Source organism: Giraffa tippelskirchi, chromosome 5 (assembly GCF_054371585.1).
Source record: "Giraffa tippelskirchi isolate mGirTip1 chromosome 5, T2T-mGirTip1v1.2.pri, whole genome shotgun sequence".
Lineage (NCBI taxonomy): Eukaryota > Metazoa > Chordata > Mammalia > Artiodactyla > Giraffidae > Giraffa > Giraffa tippelskirchi.
In genome coordinates, this window is record NC_137279.1 from 49,501,998 (window position 1) to 49,525,914 (window position 23,917).

The window sequence follows — 23,917 nt, forward strand, 5'->3', positions numbered from 1 at the left end:
ACTTCATGGCAGATAGACGGGGAAACAATGGAAACAGTGTCATACTTTATTTTTTTGAGCTCCAAAATCACTGCAGGTGGTGATTGCAGCCATGAAATTAAAAGACGCTTACTCCTTGGAAGGAAAGTTAAGACCAACCTAGACAGCATATTAAAAAGAGGAGACGTTACTTTGCCAACAAAGGTCCGTCTAGTCAAGGCTATGGTTTTTCCAGTGGTCATGTATGGATGTGAGAGTTGGACTATAAAGAAAGCTGAGCACAGAATTGATGCTTTTGAACTGTGGTGTTGGAGAAGACTCTTGAGAGTCCCTTGGACTGCAAGACGATCCAACCAGTCCATCCTAAGGGCGATCAGTCCTGGGTGTTCATTAGAAGGGCTGATGTTGAAGCTGAAACTCCAATACTTTGGCCACCTGACGCAAAGAGCTGACTCATTAGTAAAGACCCTGATGCTGGGAACGATTGAGGGCAGGAAGAGAAGGGAGACAGAGGATGATATGGTTGGATGGCATCACTGACTCAATGGACATGGGTTTGGGCAGACTCCAGGAGTTGGTGATGGACAGGGAGGCCTGGCGTGCTGTGATTCATGGGGTCGCAAAGAGTCAGACACGACTGCGCAACTAAACTGAACTGAACTGCTGTAACTTTATGTGTTTAAGTAAATTGAGCCACACTGTTTCTAATTATTGTCAGAGTGAAGTATTAGTCACTATTTATTGTATTGTTTAGTTATAATTCTGCAGTTGGTCATTATTTTTCTTGTTAATTTATCCTCTATTAATAGGGTTACCGTAACATTGTTGAATCTTAGAGTTCTTTATTTACTTCATCAAGATAAATTAACAGTTTAAGTGAAGTCTTTATTTTCAGCAAGTTTTTAGTTTTTCTTTATTTTGAAGAAGGTGAAGTACACTACAAATTATTGATATACTTTTTCAAATATCCTAAAAAAAAAGAAGCCAGGAAAGAGCTTAGCAGGAAATGTGCAGAATACTCAGCATTCTAAAATCAGTCCCCATGAAAATATCAGTAGACCTTTTAAAAAAAAAAAAAGTAGACCAACTCATTCTAAATTTCACATAAAGAGAAGAAATCAAGCAGGAAGAGCCAGGAAAATTCTGAAGAAACAAAGTAATGAGGGGAGATTATGTAGTATCATACATATGTATGTATTATGTATTACCAGATATTAACATTGATGTAACATGATCATAATCAAAATGATGTCATAGTGGTACTTGAATAAAAAGATGAGTTAAAAAGGAGAGAAAGTCCATGAAATTAACACAACACTGTAAATCAGCTATACTCCAGTAAAGTTAAAATATCTTTATTGAATCAAAGATGTCCACAGAATCTTAATACATAATAACACTGATTGCATCTCAGGCACACAAAGGAGAAGGAGGTTAAATTATTTATTTGGTGGATATTGAGACCACTCTGAAGCAATCTAAGAAAACACAAGTTGATTTCATACCTCACCAGGAAAGATTTGAAAGTATAAGAGATTCAGATTTTTAAAATGAAACAGTGAAACTACTAGGCGAACCTGTAGGAGAGTTTTGCTCAATCTTAAGAGTTAAGATCTTTTTAACAGTCCACAGAGCTAGGAATCATAAAAGAAAATACTGATAAATTTGATTTTGTAAAAAAAAAAAAAGCATTTTGCATTGCTCACCCCAAAAAAACCCATAAAGGCAAAAGACAATGACAGAAATATTTATAATTCTTACCACAAAGGACCAATTTCTAAATATGTGAAGAACTACGAATCAGTTCAGTTCAGTCAGTCAGTCATGTCCAACTCTTTGCAACCCCATGGACTGTGGCACGCCAGGCCTCCCTGTCCATCACCAACTCCCAGAGTTTACTCAAACTCATGTCCATTGAGTCGGTGATGCCATCCAACCATTTCATCCTCTGTCGTCCCTTCTCCTCCTGCCCTCAATCTTTGCTGCTGCTGCTGCTGCTAAGTCGATGTTTACGAACCAGTAAAAAATATCAAATAACCTGTAATAAAAATGTCTGTTTATACAAACAGTACCTAAGAAAGGAGAAAGAAGTGGCTCTTCTAAACAGATGAAAGAATTCAATCTTACTTATAATGAGAAATACAAAATCAAAGTATGCCAAGATACTGTTTTTTAACTATCAGAACAACAGAGTTCCTAAAGTTTGAATATATTGGGTTGGCAATGGCGTGGTGAAAAAGCCACTGTTGGTGGTGAGAGAATAAATTTATGTAACCTCTGGAGGGCAGTTGGGTAATATCTGTCAAATTTACAAATTCCCATACTCTCTGACCTAGTACTTCTATGAGTACTTCTTCATGAATAAAATGACATGTACAGTATTATTTGTAAAAGAAAAAGTTTTTAAAAAGCCTAAGTGTCCATAAATAGAGGAATGATTAATTAAAGTAGTATACCTCAGTATAGGAGAAAACTGAAATCATTTAATTTAAAATCAGAGAAAGTTTCTTATGTACTGCTAAGATACTTTAAGAAAGCAGAATACACAACAGAGCATATTGTAGCTATTTGAGAAAAATAGGAAGGGAACATAAGCATTTCTTGCATGTATATTTCTAAAGTATAATATCAATAAAGGGCATGTACAAAATTTATAGTCATCATCTGGAAGACAGAATAGGAAACTGAGGGACAAAAATATTAGAGTTTTCTTTTTTTAATCTCATTTAATTAGTTATTTTTGGCTGTGCTGGGTCTTCATTGCTACATGGGCTTTCTCTAGTTGCAGTGAGCGAGGCCTATTCTTCCTTGCAGCTTGCAGGCTTCTCAATTGCAGTGGCTTCTCTTGCTGAGGGCATGGGCTCTAGAGTGTGGGCTTAGTAGTTATGGTGCATGGGCCTAGTTTATCTGTGGCACGTGGTATCTTCCTGGACCAGGAATCAAACCAGTGTCCCCTGCATCGCAAAGCAGACACTTAACCACAAGGGAAGCCTTAGAGTTTTCAATGCCTTTTGAACCTTTTAAATTAGAAGCCTATGAATGTTTTTACTATGCAAAAATGCTATTTAAATAAAATTTGATTGCCAAAGTGTGTATTATATCCAGAATGTATGAAGAACTCTGAAAATTCAGTAATAAAGCTCAAACAGGGGAATTCTCTGGTGGTCCACTGGTTCGGGATCCACATTTTTCACTGCAGAGGGCACATGTTTGATCCCTGGTTGGGGAACTAAGATTCTGTATGCCGCGTGGCACAGCCCCAAAATAAAAAGAATCAAACATCCCATTTAACAAATTGGCAAAAAAAATTTTGAATAGATAATTCATCAGTGATGTAGAGATATCATATAAACCAATGAGAGGATATTAAACATAATTAGTCGTTAGGAAAATGCAAATTAAAACCACAGTGTTAAAAATTTACATGACTAAGCATGCCAAGTGTTGGTGAATCTGTGGGAAAACTTGAACTCTTATTATACACTGATGATGGGAATATAAAATGGTATAACTACTTTGAAAAAACCATTTGGCAGTTCCTGTCCCTTTGTTTTGTTTTTTTTTATAAGACTTAGTTTTTTAAGAGCAGTTTTAGATTTGCAACAAAATTGAGAGGAAGATACAGAGATTTTCCATTTACTGCCCCTCCCCCCACATACGTAGCCTCCCTTGTTGTTAGTATCCCCTATCAGAGTGGTACATTTGTGACAGTTGATGAACCTGCATCAACACATGATAATCATCCAAAGTCTATAGTTCATATTAGAGTTCACTCTTGGTGGTGCGCATTCTATGGGTTTTGACAAATGTTTGGTGACATAGCCACCATTATAATATCAGTATTTTACAGAGTATTTTCACATGCCTCGTTCTTCTTTTCTTTTTTTTTTTTTAACTTTTAATTTTGTCTTGGGGTATAGCCAACTAACAGTGTTGTGATAGTTTCAGGTGAACAGCGAGGGGACCCAACCATGCATATACATGTATCCATTCTCCCCCAAATTTCCTTTCCATCCAGGCTGATTGATATCTTCATATGTTCATTATCTTGGCTGTAGTGATAGTTTTATGGATATATATTTTATGGCATGAAAGCTATGTTAAAATACCTTTGGTTCATCCTAGAATTTGAAAATAGAAGTAAGATGGGCCCTAAAAATAAGAGTATATTCAGTATTCATACTTAAAGACAGAAAATATGATTAAAAGTTTACACAGTGGCAAGTCTTATCTTTAATTTATATATTGATGTGCTCACTAGGTCACAGGGAAAATATCATGTTCTTTTGAATAGAATATTGCAATTGAACTTTGTTCTTAAGAGAGGACCTGGGATCCAGATGCAGCAATCTAGACTTGCTTATGTATCTTTCAATCTTGCAAGGTCCTATTTTTAAAACAACATAAAGGTAATTTACTTTGAAGAGAAAATTATTATTTTTAAGAACCCATTTTAAAATACAGCACTCAATGAAAGAAATAAAGGAATTAGTGATATGGATGGTGTGACTTGAAGTTTTTATATAGGACAGTTATCACTTTATATGATTTTTGTAATTTATTCTAGATGTTCTTCTGCATTTTTTGAGGAAGAGAGATCAGCATTAAAACAGAAACGGCAAAAAATAAGGCTCTTACAACAAAGGAAAGTTGCAGATGTTTCACAATTCAAAGACCTCCCAGACGAGATTCCTTTGCCTCTGGTTATTGGAACCAAAGTTACTGGTAGGTAAAGATAAGCTTATTACTATTTTGACTTGTGGTTTTTCATCAAGATAACCTTTATTAGACAAATGGCCTGTACATTTAGAAAGCTTAAACTATATTTCTATAGCAATATTCTGTAGAGGTTACTGTTCTTCATCTGTGAAGTCTCTTTTTTAAAGTAGTTGGATAAAAGTGTACATCTTCAAAGCAGTGTCTTCCACAACGTTAACTGCCACAAAGATGAAATTTAAAAATGAGTGTAATGTTTAAATTTTTAAATTTTTGTTTCGTTTTTGCTTCTATATTATATTGATTTTCTTTTCTTACCAGTCTTACCTAGTTAATTCGCAAACACCATTGTTCTTGTGATCTTTGGGTTTAGAAATACTCCATTTCTAATGACTAAATGACTAAACTACCTACTGAATAATTTAGTTTGCTCAAAATTTTGTAAAGATGTAAATTCTGTCAGCTTGTAGGCAGTGATTCTATATGGTCACTTCAGTTACAACATTGAGGGAAGTTCAATTCAGTTCAGTCACTCAGTCATGTCTGACTCTTTGCAAATCGCAGCACGCCAGGCCTCCCTGTCCATCACCAACACCCGGAGTCTACCCAAACTCATGTCCATTGAGTCGGTGATGCCATCCAACCATCTCATCCTCTGTCGTCCCTTCTCTTCCTGCCCTCAATCTTTCCCAGCATCAGGGTCTTTAATGAGTCAGCTTTTCGCATCAGGTGGCCAAAGTATTGGAGTTTCAGCTTCAACATCGGTCCTTCCAATGAACACCCAGGACTGATCTTTAGGATGGACTGGTTGGATCTTCTTGCAGTACAAGGGACTCTCAAGAGTCTTCTCCAACACCACAGTTCAAAAGCATCAATTCTTCGGCGCTCAGCTTTCTTCACCGTCCAACTCTCACATCCATACATGACCACTGGAAAAACCATAGCCTTGACTAGACGGACCTTTGTTGGCAAAGTAATGTCTCTGCTTTTAAATATGCTATCTAGGTTGGTCATAACCTTCCTTCCAAGGAGTAAGTAAGCATCTTTTAATTTCATGGCTGCAATCACCATCAGCAGTGATTTTGGAGCCCCAAAAAATAAAGTCTGACACTGTTTCCACTGTTTCCCCATCTATCTGCCATGAAGTGATGGGACCAGATGCCATGATCTTCATTTTCTGAATGCTGAGCTTTAAGCTAACTTTTTCACTCTCCTCTTTCATCAAGAGGCTCTTTAGTTCTTCTTCTTCTGCCATAAGGATGGTGTCATCTGCATATCTGAGGTTATTGATATTTCTCCTGGCAATCTTGATTCCAGCTTGTGTTTCTTCCAGCCCAGCATTTCTCATGATGTACTCTGCATGTAAGTTAAATAAGCAGGGTGACAATATACAGCCTTGACGTACTCCTTTTCCTATTTGGAACCAGTCTGTTGTTCCATGTCCAGTTCTAACTGTTGCTTCCTGACCTGCATACAGGTTTCTCACGAGGCAGGTCAGATGGTCTGGTATTCCCATCTCTTTAAGAATTTTCCACAATTTATTGTGATCCACACGGTTAAAGGCTTTGGCATAGTCAATAAAGCAGAAATAGATGTTTTTCTGGAACTCTGTTGCTTTTTCGATGATCCAGCAGATGTTAGCAATTTGATCTCTGGTTCCTCTGCCTTTTCTAAAACCAGCTTGAACATCTGGAAGTTCAAAGTGCCACTAAAATCTCAAATTTAGGTTAATCCTTAATAATTTGGTAATCTAAAATTACAATTTATGTAATACAAGCAATAGCAAGGTGTTCAGTGAGTAGATAGAGTTAAAGTTTGAAAAATTGTTGGATTAATCAGTATTTTCTGGAGGAAAGTGATCTTTGAATTACATATTTGTACCATTTTTTCCTGGTTATAAAAGTGGTACATTTTTTCGTTATATTGTAAAAATGGGTAGTGAAGAGGAAAAGTAGACAGCAGGGAAAAGGCTCTATCATGCATATGAAATGCCATTGGAAAAGAGAAGAATGCATTTAGTCTTAACCCACCATGTACAGAAGTTATAGGTTATATATATGATCTCTCCCTTAACAAAATTAGTCTTGGAGTGAGGATGGAGATAGAGTGAGGAAGAGATAGCTTTCCTGAAAAAATGTGTTAGTTCTAAAAACCCCATATAAATAAGTACACATACAAAGTCTACAATGTAACTACTAATCAGAGAAATGCTGACGTGAATAGAGTGACTCATAGACCCAATTAGGAAATCCTTAAAAGTTAATTGCTCTAGAATTTTAAAGACTAGTGGTATTATTTGATAAGAACTGAAAGTTTTACAGAGGATCAATAAGTAGGTACTTTTTTACAATGCAGAATAGGGGGACTAGATGTATAAAAATATGAAAGAAGTTTGTAGGAATCAACTACTAGAGCTTTTGAAAGTTTCTATTTGGTCTAGGGGAGGTGTCAGCATATGATAAAAAATTACTAAACCTATGAAGAAACAGAAAAACAGGTTCTATAGTTAAGACCAAAAGCTATCAATAGAATTAGATGCTAGGGTGACTCAGATACTGGGATTCGTTTCAAAATAAATGTTATAAAACATGTTCAAGAACTTAAATGTAAATATGGTCATAATTAATGGGGATATCACAGTAGATAAATGGAAATGACTTATATAAAACAAATAGAAAATTAAAAGTATAGTGTCTGAAAAGAAAATTTCTAAACGGACTTAAAAGCATATTGAAAACAACAAAAAGTAAGAGTCAGTGAACTTCAGAATAAATCAGTATAAATGATCCATTGTGAAAACATGGAGGAAAAAAGTGGAAAAAACATTCATAGAGCCTCAGAGACCTGTGGGACAATATTAAGCAAATAATAAACATATAATTAGTGTCTTAAAAAAAGAGAGGCACAGTGGCATATTAAAAAGACAAAATATTTGATTTTTTTTCCAGTTTTATTGAGATATAATTGGCATACAGTATTATAGCTTCCAAGGTGGCACAGTTGGTAAAGAATCTGCCTGCCAGTGCAAGAGACACAAGAGATGTGGGTTCAATCCCTGGGTCAGGATGATCCCCTGGAGGAGGAAATGGCAACCTACTCTAGTATTCTTGCCTGGAAAATTCCATGGAGAGAGAAGCCTGGTGGGCTACAGTCCATGGGGTGTCAAAGAGTTGGACACAACTGAATGCGTGCGCATGCACACACGTGTACACACACACAGACAAACACACAAGAGTCAAGTATAGGTCATAAAGATTTGACTTACATCCACAACATTTCCTGACCTCAGAGAAGTGGCCTTTTGTAAGAGAACTCCTGTGTGTCCCAGCAGCTCACTTCCTTCTGGTCACCAGAGCTATATTCTCTAGGGGTGCCCCCTGTGTGGGCTGCCTGGATCCTTCTGTTGTGGTAGACTATTTATGGGCAGTCTGGTAGGTGTGGCTGACCCTCCTTCTGGTTGGGTGCTAGGCTCTGCCTTGTGGAGGGCTTCTGTCTGTGGGCTAGGTCATCAGGTGGCTGGTTGTGGAAAGGGGTGGGGAGTCCTGGAACTGATGCTAGCTCACTGGTGGGTGGAGCTGGTTTTGGGGTGGGTGGTTGCAGGCTGGGGGTCCCAGATCTAGTGCTGGTGGGTGGGCCAGTTCCTGGCATGGCTGCCTGGGGGTGGGGGTGTGGTCTGGGATATCCCAAAGTTTGTGTCAACGGAACTGGATCTTGGGGCTACTGGTTGAGGGGTCCAGAGCGTCTAGTAGCAGCTATCAGCCTACTGTTGGCTGACCAGAGCCCCTGGTATTCCCTGAGCTAGTGTCCCACCACTCGTGGATGGGGGCATTTCCACCATGGGCAGCTAGCTGAGGGGCCAGAGGTGTCCCAGAGCTAGTATTAGCCTTCTGGTGGGCAGCACCAGGACTCAGTAGGTTTTGGGCCTGGTGCCAGCCTGCTGGTGTGTGGGCTGCATCCAGAAATAGCAGGCCCTAGGGCTGTGGTGGTCCTGGAGCTGGTGTCCACCCAGTGGAGGATGAGACAGGGCATCAGATCCCCTAGCTGGTGCCCACCCCTTGATAGGTAGAGCTGGGTCCTGGATTCTCTATCTGCAGGACTGGGATACTGGAGCTGGTGTCTACCTACTGGGTGAGGCTCGGTCCTAGCGCTAGTGCTGGCTCACTGGTGGGGGTAGCCAGTCCCAAAGTCCCTGGCTGCAGGGCCCTAGGGGTGCGTTGGTGTCAGTGGTCAGTCCTGGGCCCTCTGGTTTATAAGGCCAGGTCCTGAAGCGGCTGTGAGCTCAGAGACTCCCTGCTGGTCAGCTGGTGGGTGGAGCTGTGTTCCCGCCCAGCTAGCTGCTTGGCCTGAGGTGTCCCAGCACTGGTGCGGACAGGCTGGTGGGCGGGGCCTACTACCTTAAAGGGAGGATTAAAAAATGGCGCTTGCCAGCACCAGTGTCATGGTTGAACAAGCTTCCAGAAATGGCTGCCACAAGTGGCTCTTTCCCGTGGATGAGCTCCACTTGGCTCCTGCCTCGCAGGGAGGCTCTCCGAGATCAGCAGGTGGGTCTAACCAAGGCTCCTTTTGAATTACTGCTCCTGCACTGCGTCCCAGAACGTATGAGGTTTTGTGTGCACCCTTTAAGAATGGAGTTTATTTCCCACAGCCCTCTGGCTCTCCTGAATGTACGACCTGCTGGCATTCAAGGGCAAACGTTGTGGGGTTTATTTTCCCAGTGCAGGACTTCCAGTTTGGAAAGCCACAAACTGGAAGTTTGTGGAGTTCAGATCCCTTGCTCCTTGGGAAGAACTTCTACAGTTGTGATTATCCTCCCCTTTGTGGGTCACCCTTGTGGAGGTATAGTTCTTGACTGTACTGCATCTCTGTCCCTCCTTGTCTGGTTATGGTTCCTTTTATGTCTTTAGTTGTAGAAGATCTTCTTTGCTTGTCTTCTGGTCTTTCTTATCAATACTTGCTCTGTAATAGTTACAATTTTGGTGTGCCACTGGGAAGAGGTGAGCTCAAGATCGTCCTACTCCGCCATTTTGGCCACTTTACTCATTTAATTTAAAAAAAAAGTACAGGTCTTTAATACTCTGGGCTTTCTGGGTTACTCAGTGGTAAAGAATCCGCCTGCCAATGCAGGAGATGCAAGAGGTCAATCCCTGGGTTGGGAAGATAGCCTGGAAAAGGAAATGGCAACCCAATCCAGTATTTTTGCCTGAAAAAATACTGTAGCCCGTCAGTCTCTTCTGTCCATGGGATCACAGAGTCGGGCACGACTGAGTGACACACACACACCACATACCACACCTTAGTACTCTAAACCCCAAGTCATACAACCCATGTATATACAAAACCCCATAATTAGAGCAAATCTTGAAAGCAGTCTTAGGAAAACAATATGTATGAGGAACAGTGATACAAATAGCTGCTGACTTCTCATGGGAAAAGAACACTAGATGTTACATCAAATGAAAATTTCAGATTGCGGGGAAATGATACCAAATGGAATGTTGACTATAGAATAAGAACACCAGAAATGGTAAATGTGTGTATAAAATGTAACTGTTGTGTTTCAAGTTTCTTAAATTTGTTGTGAGGGCATACAATATTAATTATTAGTAGAGTGTAATAAGTGAAGAGTGGATATTATAAGCCTTAGAATATTAAGGTTCAAAAACTTTAGTGTACAGCAGATTAGCTGGAGAGCTTTATAAAGGACAGATTGCTGGCCCCTGCCCTAGAGTTTCTGATTCAGAGAGTCAGGGGTAGAGCCTGAGAATTTGCATTTTAAGAAATTTCCAAGTGTCAGGTGTTGACACTGCTGGAGTGGGCTGTACTTTGAGAACTAGTAAAAGAATTACTTTCTTTTTTTTTTTAATTTAATTTTTATTGAGGTAACTTTGGTTTATAACATAAGTTTCATGTGTATATTTTTTATTCTCCTAACACTGTAGCATGCTCACCACAAAAAATGTAGTTCTTATCTCTCACCATACAGGTGATCCCCTTTATCTGTTTTACCCCCCACCCCCCATCCCACTCCTTCCCCTCTGGTAATGACTACTCTGTTTTATGGCTGAGTGGTATTCCATTTATGGTGATCACTATTCTTTTTTTTTTTTTTTTTTTACAGTGGAGCAGTATTTAGTGTGTATGTGTGTTTGTGTGTGCAGCATATCTTTTACCATTCATCATTCATTGACAGACACTTAGGTTATTTCCATATCTTGGCTGTTCTAAATAAAGCTGTGATGAACATAGAGGTGAATATGTCTTTTTAAATTAGTATTTTTGTATTCTTTGGCTAAATACACAAGTGGGATAGATATTGATAGATCATGTGATAGTTCTAATCTTAATTTGGAGGGGACTGTTTCTCCATAGTGACTGCACCTGTTTACATTCTCACCAACAGTGTATGAGGGTTTCCTTTTCTCCACATCCTTGCCAACCCTGTTATTTCTTGCCTTTTTGATAATAGCCGTTCTGACAGATGTGAGGTGATATCTTGTTGTGGTTTTTTTTTTATTCGAGTACAGTTGATATACAGTTTTGTGAATATAATTCCCTGTGCTATACAGTAAATCCTTGTTGCTTGTCTACTTTATATGTAGTAGTTTGTTAATCCTATACCCCTAATTTATACCTCCCTCTCACCTCCCTTTCCCCTTTGGTAACTGTAAGTTTGTTTTCTATGTTTGTGAGTCTGTTTCTGTTTGGTATATAAATTCATTTGTATTATTTTTTATATTCCATGTACAAGTGATGTCATGTAATTTGTCTTTGTCTGACTTATTTCACTTACTGATATTCTCTAGTCCATCCATGTTGTTGCAAACGTTTCATTCTTTTTTATGGTTGAGTAATATCCCATTGTGTGTGTGTGTGAGAGAGAGAGATATATATATTCATATCTTCTTAAACCAGTCATCTATTGCTGGGCATTTGAGTTGTTTCTGTCTTGGCTATTGCAAATAATACTGCTGTTTGCAATGCTGATGAATATTGGGATGCATGTATATTTTCAGATGAGAGTTTTTCTCATTCCTAGATATATACCCAGGAGTAGGATTGATGGATCATATGATAACTCTATTTTTTGTTTTTTAAGTAACTTACAGACTGTTTTCCATAGTGGCTACACCAATTTACATTCCCACCAATAGTGTATAAGAGTTCCCTTTTCTCCACACCCTCTCCAACGTTTTTTATTTGTAGACTTTTTGATAATGGCCATTCTGACCAGTGTGATGTGGTACTTCATTCCAGTTTTGATTTGCACTTCTCTAATAATTTACAATTTTGAGCATCTTTTCATGTGCCTTTAGGCCATCTGGGTGTATTCATTGGAGAAATGTCTGTTTAGATCTTCTGCCCACTTCATGATTAGGTTGTTTGATGGTTTTTTGTATTTTTTTTTAATTGCATCGTGGTTTTGATTTGCATTTCCCTAACAGTTAGTGATGAATATCTTTTCATGTGCCTGTTGGCCATCTATATGTCTTCCTTGAAAAAATGTCTATTCAGCTTTTCTGCCAATTTTTTAATTGAGTTGTTTGTCTTTTTGTTGTTGAGTTCTTTATATATTTCAGATATTAGCCAATTAATGTACATATATGAGTTGCAAATATTTTCTCCCATTTGGTATGTTGTCTTTTCATTTTGTTGATAATTTCCTTTGCTGTGCAGAAACTTTTTAGTTTTATATGATCCCATGTATTCAATTTTGCTTTTGTTTCCCTTGCCTGAAGAGACATATCCAGAAAGATATTGCTAAGATCAATGTCAAAGAGCATACTACATGTGTTTTCTTCTAGGAGTTTTATTGTTTGAGGTCTCACATTCAAGTCTTTAATCCATTTTGAGCTGATTTTTCTGTGCAATGTGACATAGTGGTTTAGTTTCATCTTTTGCTTGTGGCTGTCCAAGTTGAAGGAATTACTTTTTAAAGTGTTGAGAGATATACCTAAAAAGCCAATAAAGAAATTAAATTGACATACTAACAAATTCTCAGTTAAATGAAAAGATGACAGGAAAGAAAAGACAGACAAGTAGAAAATAAATAGCAAGATGGTAAACTTATATTTCGCCCTTTTAAAATTATATTAAATCTCAATGAACTGAACACTATACTTAAAAAGTAGAGATTATCAAACTGAATTTTTTTTTTTTTTTTAAATCACACTCAACTACAACTGACCATTGAACAGTATGGATTTGACATGTTTGAATTGTGTGAATCCATTTATTTGTGGATTTTTTTTTCAATAAACTGACAATTTTGGGGGAGATTTGACAGTGTGAAAGAACTTGCAGATGAATTGCTTAGCCTTGAAATATTGAAAAAAATTTTATAAGTTAATATGTCATGAATGCAGAAGATATATGTAGGCATAGTCTATTTTATCATTTGCTTACCATAAAATACAACAGTAAAACTTATCAAAACTTACTCCCACAAACATAGTCTATGCATTTACTGTTGAGAGAAACGGAAGCAAACATAAAGATGCTGTATTAAACTGTAACTTCTTAAAATTAACTGTAGTACACACTGCACTACTGTAAAAATTTCATAGTAACCTTCTGTTGCTATTGCAGTGAGCTCAGGTGTTGCAAGTATCTGCTTAAAATGCTGTGTAATAGTAATCATCTCCATGTGATCAGTTTGTCTGCAGCAAAATGCATGTGATTGCCTTAAAAAGTGATTTCTTACAGTTCTCAGATATTTTTCATTATGTTTAGTGCAACACCATAGACTATGAATAATTTCATAGGGCTCATGTGAAGTGCCACAGTGATGCTGAAGTTGCTCCCAAGAAGCAGAGAAAGATTATGACATTACAAGAAAAAGTTGAATTGCTTGATATGTATTGTAGATTGAGGTCTTCAGCTGTGATTGCCCACTATTTCAAGATAAATGAATCCACATAAGGACCAATGTAAAAAAGAAAAAAGAAAGGAAATTTGTGAAGCTATAGCTTCAGCTATGTCAGTAGGCATGAATACCTTGCATTTTTTGAAATATCTTTTTATCTCATAATGAAAATGTAGCTCTTATGTGAGTGCAGGATCGATATAAGGAAGACAGACCTATGGACTCTGATAAGACAACAAAGCAAAAGGGATTGAAGGATCTAAAACTGAAGAATTTAGTGCCAGCAAAAGATGGTTTGATAATTTTAAAAAGAGGTTTGGTTTAATAAATATCAAGATGATAGGAAAAGCAGCTTCTGCCAACCAAGAGGCAACAGGCAGTTTCCGAATGCCCTTAAGGAAATCATGGAAGAGAAAGGATATCTGCCTGAACAGGTTTTTAATGCCAATGTATGTCCTATTCTGGGTTAAAAAAAAATGCCTTATTAGTAAGGAAGAAAAGCAAGCACTGGGATTTAAAGCAGAAAGAGATAGGCTAACAACTGTAGATGCAGCTGAGTTTATGATCAAGACTTCCCTTATATATAAAACTACTAACCTCGGAGCCTTGAAAGGGAAAAATAAACATGAGCTGCCAGTCTTTTGGTTGTCCAGCAAGGAGTCCTGGATGACAAAACCCCTTTTTCTGGATCAGTTCCATTGATGCTTTGTCCCTGAAGTCAGGAGGTACCTTGCCAGTAAGGAACTGCGTTTTAAAGTTCTTGGGATATTGAACAATGCCCCTGGCTACCCAGAACCCCATGAGTTCAGCTCTGAAGGCACTGAACACAGATACAACATCTGTAATTCAGCCGCTAGCCTTAAGGACCTTAAAGGCTCGTTACACATGGTACTCTATGGAAAGGATTGTCAACGCTGTGGAAGAGAATGCAAATAGAGAAAACGTCACGAAAATCTGGAAGGATTATATCACTGAAGATGTCATTGCTGTTATAGAAAAAGTCTGATAGAGCCAGTCAAGGAAATCATGAAAGAGATTGTAGCTGTATGGGGTGAGGGGGGGAAAGGTTGGGGGTGAAGAGGTTTGAGATGCAGATATTTTGAAGAACTAGTAGACACCACACCAGAGGAATTAACAACACAACTTGATGGAGATGATTGCTTCCGAATTAGTGCCAGAAAAATAAGGAAGAAGACATAGAAGATGCAGTGCCAAAAAAACAGATCAACATTAGACAATCATGGGTCATCAGGGAAATGCAAATTAAACAGTGAAATACCATTATACACCTACTAGAATGGCCAAAATCAAGAACTTGACAATACCAAACATTAGTGAGAATGTGGAGCAACAGGTGAGAATGCAAAGCAGTACAGCCACTTTGGAAACCTGTTTGCCAGTTTTTTACAAAGTTAAACATATCCTTACCACATAATCCAGCAGTCACACTCCTTGTTGTTTACCCAAATGAGTTCAAAACTTATTTTTGTACAAAAAAGTGCACATGGATGTTTACAGCAGCTTTATTTGTAATTGTCAAAAGTTGGAAGAACCACTGTGTCCTTCATTAGATGAATAAACTGGTATATCCTCACATGGAATATTATTTGAAGCTGAAGTGAAATGAGCAGGAATTCCCTAGCAGTCCAGTGTTAAGACTGTGCTTCCACTGCAGGGGGTGCAGGTTTGATCCCTGATTGGGTAGCTAAGATCCCACATGCTGCACAGCCAGAAAAGAATAGATAAAATAGCAATAAGAATAAAAAAATAATTATACAAATAAATAATGACTGATCAACTAGATATCTATATGGAAATGAGCCTTGACCTTTCCTCATGCTATATAAAAAGCTTAATTTAAAATGGACCAGAGGGCAAATATAAAAGCTAAAACTATAAAACTTCAGTAAGTAGACACAGGAGAATATCTCGTGATCTGTAAGTAGGCAGAGATTTCTTGGATCTGACAAAAAAGTAATTATCAAAAACATAAAGGTGATTTTTATATTGAGCTTAAGTTTAAAACTTCTGCCCACTAAAAGCCAATGCCAAGAAAACAAATAGGCAAGCCATATACTAGGAAAAAATATTTCCAAATCTTATATCGGAAAAGGGACTACAGTTAGAAAACATAAATAACTCAATTATTTAGTGATAGAAATATAAATAATTCAGTTTAAAAAATGAGACAAAATATTTGTGTAGAGGCTTCCCAGAGGAAGATGTATGAATGGCCAATAAGCACATGAAAAAGCACTCAGCATCAATTAATCATCGTGGAAGTGCAAATTAAAAGCATAATGAAATACCACTACACACACCAGAATGGCTAAAATTGAAACTCCTGATAACATCAAATGTTGACAAAGATGTAGATCTACCGTAAATCATTGTTGACAGGATGGTGTACCACTTTGGAGAAAAGCATGACCATTTTTTTAAAAATTTATTTATTTTATTGAAGGCTATTTACTTTACAATACTAGGGTGGTTTTTGCCATACATTGACATTAATCAGCCAAGGGTGTACATGTGTTCCCTGTCCTGAACCCCGCTCCCACCTCCCTCCCCATCCCATCCTTCAGGGTCATCCCAGTGCACTGACCCTGAGCACCCTATCTCATGCATCAAACCTGGACTGATGATCTGTTTCACATATGGTAATATACATGTTTAAATGCTATTCTCTCAAATCATCCCACCCTCGTGTTCCACAGAGTCCAAAAGTTCTTTACATCTGTGTCTCTTTTGCTGTCTCACATATAGGATCATCATTACTCTTTCTAAGTTCCATATATATGCGTTAATATACCAGAGAAGGCAATGGCACCCCACTCCAGTACTCTTGCCTGGAAAATCCCCTGGAAAGGAGGAGCCCGGTAGGCTGCAGTTCATGGGGTCGTGAAGAGTCGGACACAACTGAGTGACTTCACTTTCACTTTTCACTTTCATGCATTGGAGAAGGCATTTGCAACCCACTCCAGTGTTCTTGCCTGGAGAATCCCAGGGACAGGGGACCCTGGTGGGCTGCCGTCTGTGGGGTTGCACAGAGTCGGACACAGCTGAAGTGACTTAGCAGCAGCAGCAGCAGCAGCATTAATATACTGTATGATGTTTTTCTTTCTGACTTACTTCCCTCTGTATAATAGGCTCCAGTTTCATCCACCACATTAGAACTGATTCAAATGCATTCTTTTTAATAGCTGAGTAATATTCCATTGTGTATAGGTACCACAGCTTTCTTATCCATTTGTCTGCCGTTGGACATCTAGGTAAAAGCATGACAATTTTTAATAAAATTAAACTTATGCCTGCCCTATAAACCCACCAGTTCTGCTGCATGATATTTAAGTAAGAGAAATGAAAAGTGCTATTCACAGAAGGATATGTACAGGAATATTCATAGCATCATTGTTCCAATTTTATAGCCAAAACCCAGAATCACGCCAACAACAGGCGAATGGATAAACATAACATGGTATTTTCTCACAGTGAAATATAAATTGACAATAAAAAGAAACTACTGATGTATAGATTCACTTCAGACAGTATGCTAAGCAAAAGAAGCTGAAAACTAAAAAATGTGTATCATATGGTTCAATTTATGTGAAGTAGAACAGACAAAATTAGTTTATGGTAGAAAAATATTATCAGAAAAGTGGTCACTTCTGCAGAAAGGATTGCATTGTGTATTTGACCCTATAAACAGTCAGAGGAGTAGAGTGGCCATGTAATTTATCACCCAAATAAGCATCTTCTGAGAGAAGAGGAGGAGGTGCTCTTAATAACTGAGGTAGGATAACAAGTGTAAATGGACATTGTCTAATATGATTTATGGATTAATAGGATTTACTCTACCTGATGTTTTTGAAATTTCTTATTGTATTCTCAAAACCTTAGGATAAAGGAAGTGCTGATAACAACAATAATATTTTTTTCTTAACTTTCCTGACCAAGAGTCTGCTTTTTACCCCTGAGTTATCATATGTAATATACTTAAATTGCTGCTTTTGCTTCTGTTTTTTTAGGTTTGCTTTGTCAGCACCAATAATCTAGTACAGAAATGGCTGTTAATGAGAGGGCTGCCTTAGAGATGAAGAAGTTTAAATATTTTTAAAAATCTTGGAACCAGTTAAGTAAAACTGGTTAGAATTTAGTCATCACTTGAACTGATAGATACTCCTATAATAATAGGGGAACCTATTTCAAATATAGATCTGTGGTAGAAGGACATAAATGACATCCACATAAAAATTATGGAAATATCTTCTTTTTGTTGATTTATAAAAGCAACACATTCTCAAAGCAAACAAAACAAAACAAAAATACCACAGAAGTGTAGCAAGAAAGTTTTCTCTAAAGTTTTATAAATCTCCCTCTAAAGTTTGATGTATCTAAGTATACAATATATGTCAGAACATAAGATGGTCCTCTGTCCAAAATATATTTGAGTTCTTACACTATTCATGTTATAAGTATTCTCTTGGTTTATTTTATATAACGCAGTCTGCTTGATGAAGACTCAGTAATTTCTAATTTCTTTTTGTTTTGGCTGGAGAAAGTACTCTATATGGTTTTACTTCTTTTAAAGTTGTTGAGACTTGTTTTATGGCCCGTCATTTGGTCTGCCTTGAAGAAGGTCCCATGTGTATTTTAAAGGATTGTGTATTTTGCTGTTGGGTTGAGCATTCCATATATGTTAGGTCGAATTGGTTGATAGTGTTATTCATATCTTCCATATTCTTACTGATTTTCTGTTTTATTGTTATATCAGTTACTGAGATGACTATTAAGATCTCTAACTATAACTTTATTTTGCTTCAGGTATTTTGGTGCTTTGTTAAGGTGCATATTTATTTATATTTGTCATATTTTCCTGATACATTGACTCTATTGTCATTATGAAATGTTCCTCTTTGTTTCTGGTATTATCACTTACGTTTGTTGTTATTTAGTGGCTAAGTCATGTCTGACTCTGTGTGTGTGTGTGTGTGTGTGTGTGTGTGTCTGACTCTTTTGCAACTCCATGGACTGTAGCCTGCCCGGCTCTTCTGTCTGTGGGATTTTTCAGGCAAGAATAATGGATTGGATTGCCATTTTCTTCTCCAGGGGATCTTCCCGACCCAGGGATCAAACCCACATCTCCAGCATTGCAAGCGGATTCTTTACTGCTGAGCCACCAGGGAAGCTCATGCCTTATCTTCAGTTTTTATTATATAGCCATCCCAGTATTCCATTGTTACTGTGGTAAATGTTTTTCCATCCTTTCACTTTTAACCTATTTGTATCTGTGAATCTGAAGTGTGTCTCACACGTACCCCAGTGTTCATCACAGCACTGTTTACAATAGCTAGGACATGGAAGCAACCTAGATGTCCATTGGCAGACGAGTGGATAAGAAAGTTATGGTACATATAAACAATGGAATATTACTCGGCTGTTAAAAAGAACGCATTTGATTAGTTCGAATGAGGTGGATGAAACTGGAGCCTATTATAAAGAGTGAAGGAAGTCAGAAAGAAAAACACGAATACAGTATATTAGTATATATATGTATATGGAATTTAGAAAGATGGCAAAGACAACTCTATATGTGAGACAGCAAAAGAGAAACAGATGTAAAGAACAGACTTTTGGACTCTTTGGGAGAAGACGAGGGTGGGATGATTTGAGAGAATAGCATTGAAACATATGTATTACCATATGTGAAATACATGACCAGTCCAACTTTGGTGCATGAAACAGGGCACTCAAAGCTGGTGCACTGGGACAACCCAGAGGGATGGGATGGGGGACGGAGGTGGGAGGGGGTGTTCGGGGCAGAGGGGACACATGTATACCCGTGACTGATTCACGTCAATGTATGACAAAAACCACCACAATATTGTAAAGTAATTAGCCTCCGATTAAAATAAATGAATTAATTAAAAAATTTAAAAACAATAAAGTGTGTCTCAGACACATGTAGAAACATAGACAACATATAGTTGAGTCTTGCTCTCTTTAAGCCAGTCTATAAACCTCTGCCTTTTTAAAAATTTGAGAAATTTTTATCTAATTGTATTTTTTATTGAGGTATAATTGACATCTAACACTAGTTTCGGGTGTACAATATAATGATTCAGTATTTGTATATATTATGAAATGATCACCACAATAATTCTAGTTAATATCCATTGCCACACATAGTTACAAAAAAAGTTACAACTTTTTAAAGATTTACTTTTTTTAACAACTTTCAGGTTTATAATTCAGTATTAATTATGGTCACCATGTTGTACATTTTGTACATGACTTTTTGTATGTTTACAATTTAAAAAAATTTTATAGAAATATAGTTGATTTACACTGTGTTGGTTTCAGGTGTATAGCAGAGTGATTCAGTTATGTGTGTGTTTGTATGGCTGTGTCCATGTGTGTATATATATATTCTTTTTTAGATTCTTTTCCATTATAAGTTATTACCAAATATCGAGTATAGTTCTCTCTGCTATACAGTAGGTCCTTGTTGGTTATCTATTTTATATAGACTTAACTTATTTTATACTCCTTCCCTGGTGGCTCAGACAGTAAAGAATCTGCTTGCAATGCAAGAGACCTGAGTTTGACCCCTGGGTGGTGTAAGATCCCCTGGAGAAGGGAATGGCAACCCACTCCAGTATTCTTGCCTGGGAAATCCAGTTATTTTATAACTGAAAGTTTGTAACTTTTGACCCCCTTCACCCTCTGCTGTTTAATCAGTGATTAGTCTGTTCACAGTTAATGTAGTAGTTGATATGGTTGAATTTATTCCTGTCATGCTATTTGTTTACAGTATGTCTCATATCTTTCATGTTCCTTTGTACCTCCTTTGCTGCCTTCCTTTGTGTTAAGTACTGTTTGTGTACAGATTTTACTTAGTATAGTTATTTAATTAGGATTTGTATATTAGTGTACAAATTTAGTGTACAATTTTAATTTCTCTGTTCTTATTTTTAGAAGTTTTTTGAGGGTTTTGTGTGTGTGTATGTGTGTGTGTTGCTCTGGGAAATACAACATGAAGGGTTTTTTCCCAGTATGAAGTTTGAACATATCACAATCTAATTAATACTGAATTAATTCTGATAAAATATAGCAAATTTACTCCATTATAGCTCCATTTTCTCCCACTTCCTTTTTACTGTCATCATCAAATACATTAGATTTATATCTGTGATCCTCTGAGAATACAGTATTACAATTATTGCTTTAAATAATCTTACTTCTTAAAAATGAAATGAAGAAAATAGAAAAAGTGTTGTATTTTGTATACACTTTTTTTTATATGCACCCACATATTTAACATTTCTGGTGTTTTTCTTTTCTTGCTGTGGATTTTAGTTACTGTCTGGTATTGTTTCCTTTTATCACAAAGGATGTGTTTTAGTATTTCTTCTTATCTTGTCTAGTAGCAGCAGATTCTGTTTTCTTTATCTGAAAATGTTTCCATTTCTCCTGCATTTGTGAAAAATAGTTTCACAGGATATAGAATTCTTGACTGACAGTTTTTTCTTGTTAGCACCATGAATATGTCACCCTATTGCCTTCTGACTTTCATTGTTTCTGATGAGAAGTGAGAGATGTACCTGTTCATTGTGCTGCTATTCTCCTACATGTGATGAGTCATTTTTCTCTTGAAGCTTTCAGTATTCTTTGTTTGTCCTTGGATTTTGGAAATCTCACTGTGTTGTGTCTAGATTTGATGCTCTTTATATTTATCCTATTTGAGGTTTATTGAGTTTCATGGATTAGTAGGACTTAATTTTAAAATTAAATATGGGAGATTTTTGGCCATAGTTTCTTCCAGTTTCTTTTTCTGCTGCTTTCTCACTTTCCCTTTCCATCTCTCATTACAAATATCCTGGTACACTTGATATCTTTCTCCAGCTCCCTGAGGCTGTCTTCAGTTTTCTTCAGTCTTTTGTTCTCTATGTTCTTCAGATTGGATAATTTCTACCTTGATCTCTCTTTAATAAAGCAGAATCCAAACTTATTACAATATATTATCTAAAATGTTCCCTGATGCTTTTCTTCATATCCTCTTTTTAACTCTAGAGTTTCTGTTTGGTTCTTTTGTACAGTTTCTGTGAGATTCCTATTGAGTCATTGTCTTTAATTCTCTGAACATATTTATAAAACCTACTTTTGAAGACTCTGCTAATATATCATCTCTTTCAGTTTCTACCTACTATACCTTTATTCTGGGTAAGAATCACGTTTTTTTACTTTATTACATGTCTATCAATTTTTGGTTGAAAACTAGATATTTTAGATAATATATTATAGCAAGTCTCTTTTCTACTTTTTTTTTTTTGAGAATTGTTGTATTTCCTTTAGTAACTTGCCCTGGCAGCTCAGACGGTAAAGAATCTGCCTGCATTGCAGGGGATCCTGGGTTCAATCCCTGGGTCGGGAAGATCCCCTGGAGAAGGGATGGCAGCCCACTCCAGTATTGTTACCTGGAGAATTCCATGGACACACATGGAGTCACAAAGAGTCAGACATGACTGAGCAACTGACACTTTCACTGTGCAACCACAGATATCTCTGCTCAGTTTTTGTTTGCTCTTTTTTTATTTTTAATAAATAAATTCATGCAGACTTAGTGGTCAGCCAGTGACTTAGGCAGAGATTGTACTCAAACATCTTAATCCGGAAAGGCATCAGACTAATCTGTGTGTGTAGTTGGGTAACACATACAAAGTTGATGTTGGTTTCCAGGTCATCCTTTAGTTTTTGCTCTTTACCAGACTTTCTTGGGTCTTTCCCACCAAATCACGTAGTTTTCCACTTAGGCAAAAATTTATGGAGAGTTTATTTCAGTCTTTTTATGGCTCTGTAGTTTACAGGATCTCCCTGTTAAATTCCTGCCTATTCTACCACTCACCTCAGACAGGACTGCATCTTAGGCTTCCAGAGTTGTAGGGTTTTCTTATTCTTTCCTCACTGAGTTCACCACTCTTAGCTAACACAGTCACAGGTTTTTACTCACTGATCCACAACCAGTCTGCCCCTCTGGCAATAAACAGCACTGTTTCCATGACCAACCATACACTAGAAAAACTCTTTTCACCAATCAGGCTGTTGGTGATGGTGGAGTGTGAATAGCCTTTTGCAAAAAGGCCACTGAGTTCACCTATCCTTACCTGAAGTTCTAGCAGTTTTCTAACAGTGCTCATTTCTGAATTGTTTTCTGTATTTAGTCCATTTCCAGTACCTTGAAATGGTAGTCTTTGACAATCTTGTACAGGTTTATAGAAGTCCTTTTGCAGAGAAGAATCACCAACCTCTTCATAATGCCATGAGTAGAAATTCTAATTCTCTGTTTATTCAACTTTATTGCTCCTATCTTCTATATACCTGTTTAATTTTCCCTTAATTGGTCAAAGACTGAAAATGATATTTTAGTCTTCTGCACTTGAGTTTCTAATCAGTTGATCCTTTTAAACAGTTTTGCATTGAACACTTGTGTTCTACTAAAATGATATCACTTTTATGTGTATAAAAATAGAGAATCCCCATGGACAGAGGAGCCTGGCAGGCTACAGTCCAAGAGTTGGATACAACTAAGCGACTAAGCATAGGACACAGCAAAATATTGTCATTTTACCTAGTTTAACTCCTTAAATGTTCTTATTTTTTCACTCATGCTGGTTGTTTCCTTGGATTTTCCTGATGTTACTTCAAACTGAATTTAAATAATAGTGGTACAAGAATTCATCTATGTGAGGGATCCCCAAGACCACCCCCAGGTTTCGTTTGGCGATTCACTAGAAAGACTCAAGTGTGTATACAAGTGTGCCCAGTCGCTCAGTTGTACCCGACTCTTTGCAACCCCATGGACTGTAGCCCACCAGGCTTCTCTGGCCGTGGGATTTTCCAGGCAAGAATACTGAGTTGGGTTGCCCTTTCTTCCTCCAGGATATCTTCCTAACCCAGATATCAAACCTGCATCTCCCACATCTCCTGCATTGGCAGATGGATTCTTTACCACTAAGCCACCTCGGAAGCCCCAGAAAAACCCAAGAGTACTTGGCAAATAGTTGTATTCATGGCCATGGCTTATCACAGAAAAGGATACGAAGCAAAGAGTAAGCAAAGGGAAAAGTCAGTTCAGTTCAGTCGCTCAGTTATGTCTGACTCTTTGCGACCCCATGGACTGTGGCACGCCAGGCCTCCCTGCCTATCACCAACTCCTGTTGTTTACTCAAACTCATGTCCATCGAGTTGGTGATGCCACCCAACCATCTCATCCTCTATCGTCCCCTTCTCCTCCTGCCCTCAATCTTTCCCAGCATCAGGGTCTTTTCAAATGAGTCAGTTCTTGACATCAGGTGGCCA

At 37.6% G+C, this 23,917-nt stretch overlaps 1 protein-coding gene across 9 annotated transcripts in view; it reads left to right on the plus strand.

The window, feature by feature from the left end:
- Positions 1-23,917, plus strand: part of LIN9 (lin-9 DREAM MuvB core complex component) — an 87,894-nt gene that overhangs the window by 25,496 nt on the left and 38,481 nt on the right. For all 9 annotated transcript variants that reach the window (XR_014054027.1, XR_014054028.1, XM_081491479.1 and 6 more), the window contains one exon: positions 4,547-4,704. Coding sequence is in view for 7 of the 9 variants with exons in the window: in XM_081491479.1 (XP_081347605.1) it covers positions 4,547-4,704 (158 nt within the window). In the remaining 2 variants the exon portion in view is untranslated. The remainder of the gene's footprint in view (positions 1-4,546; positions 4,705-23,917) is intronic.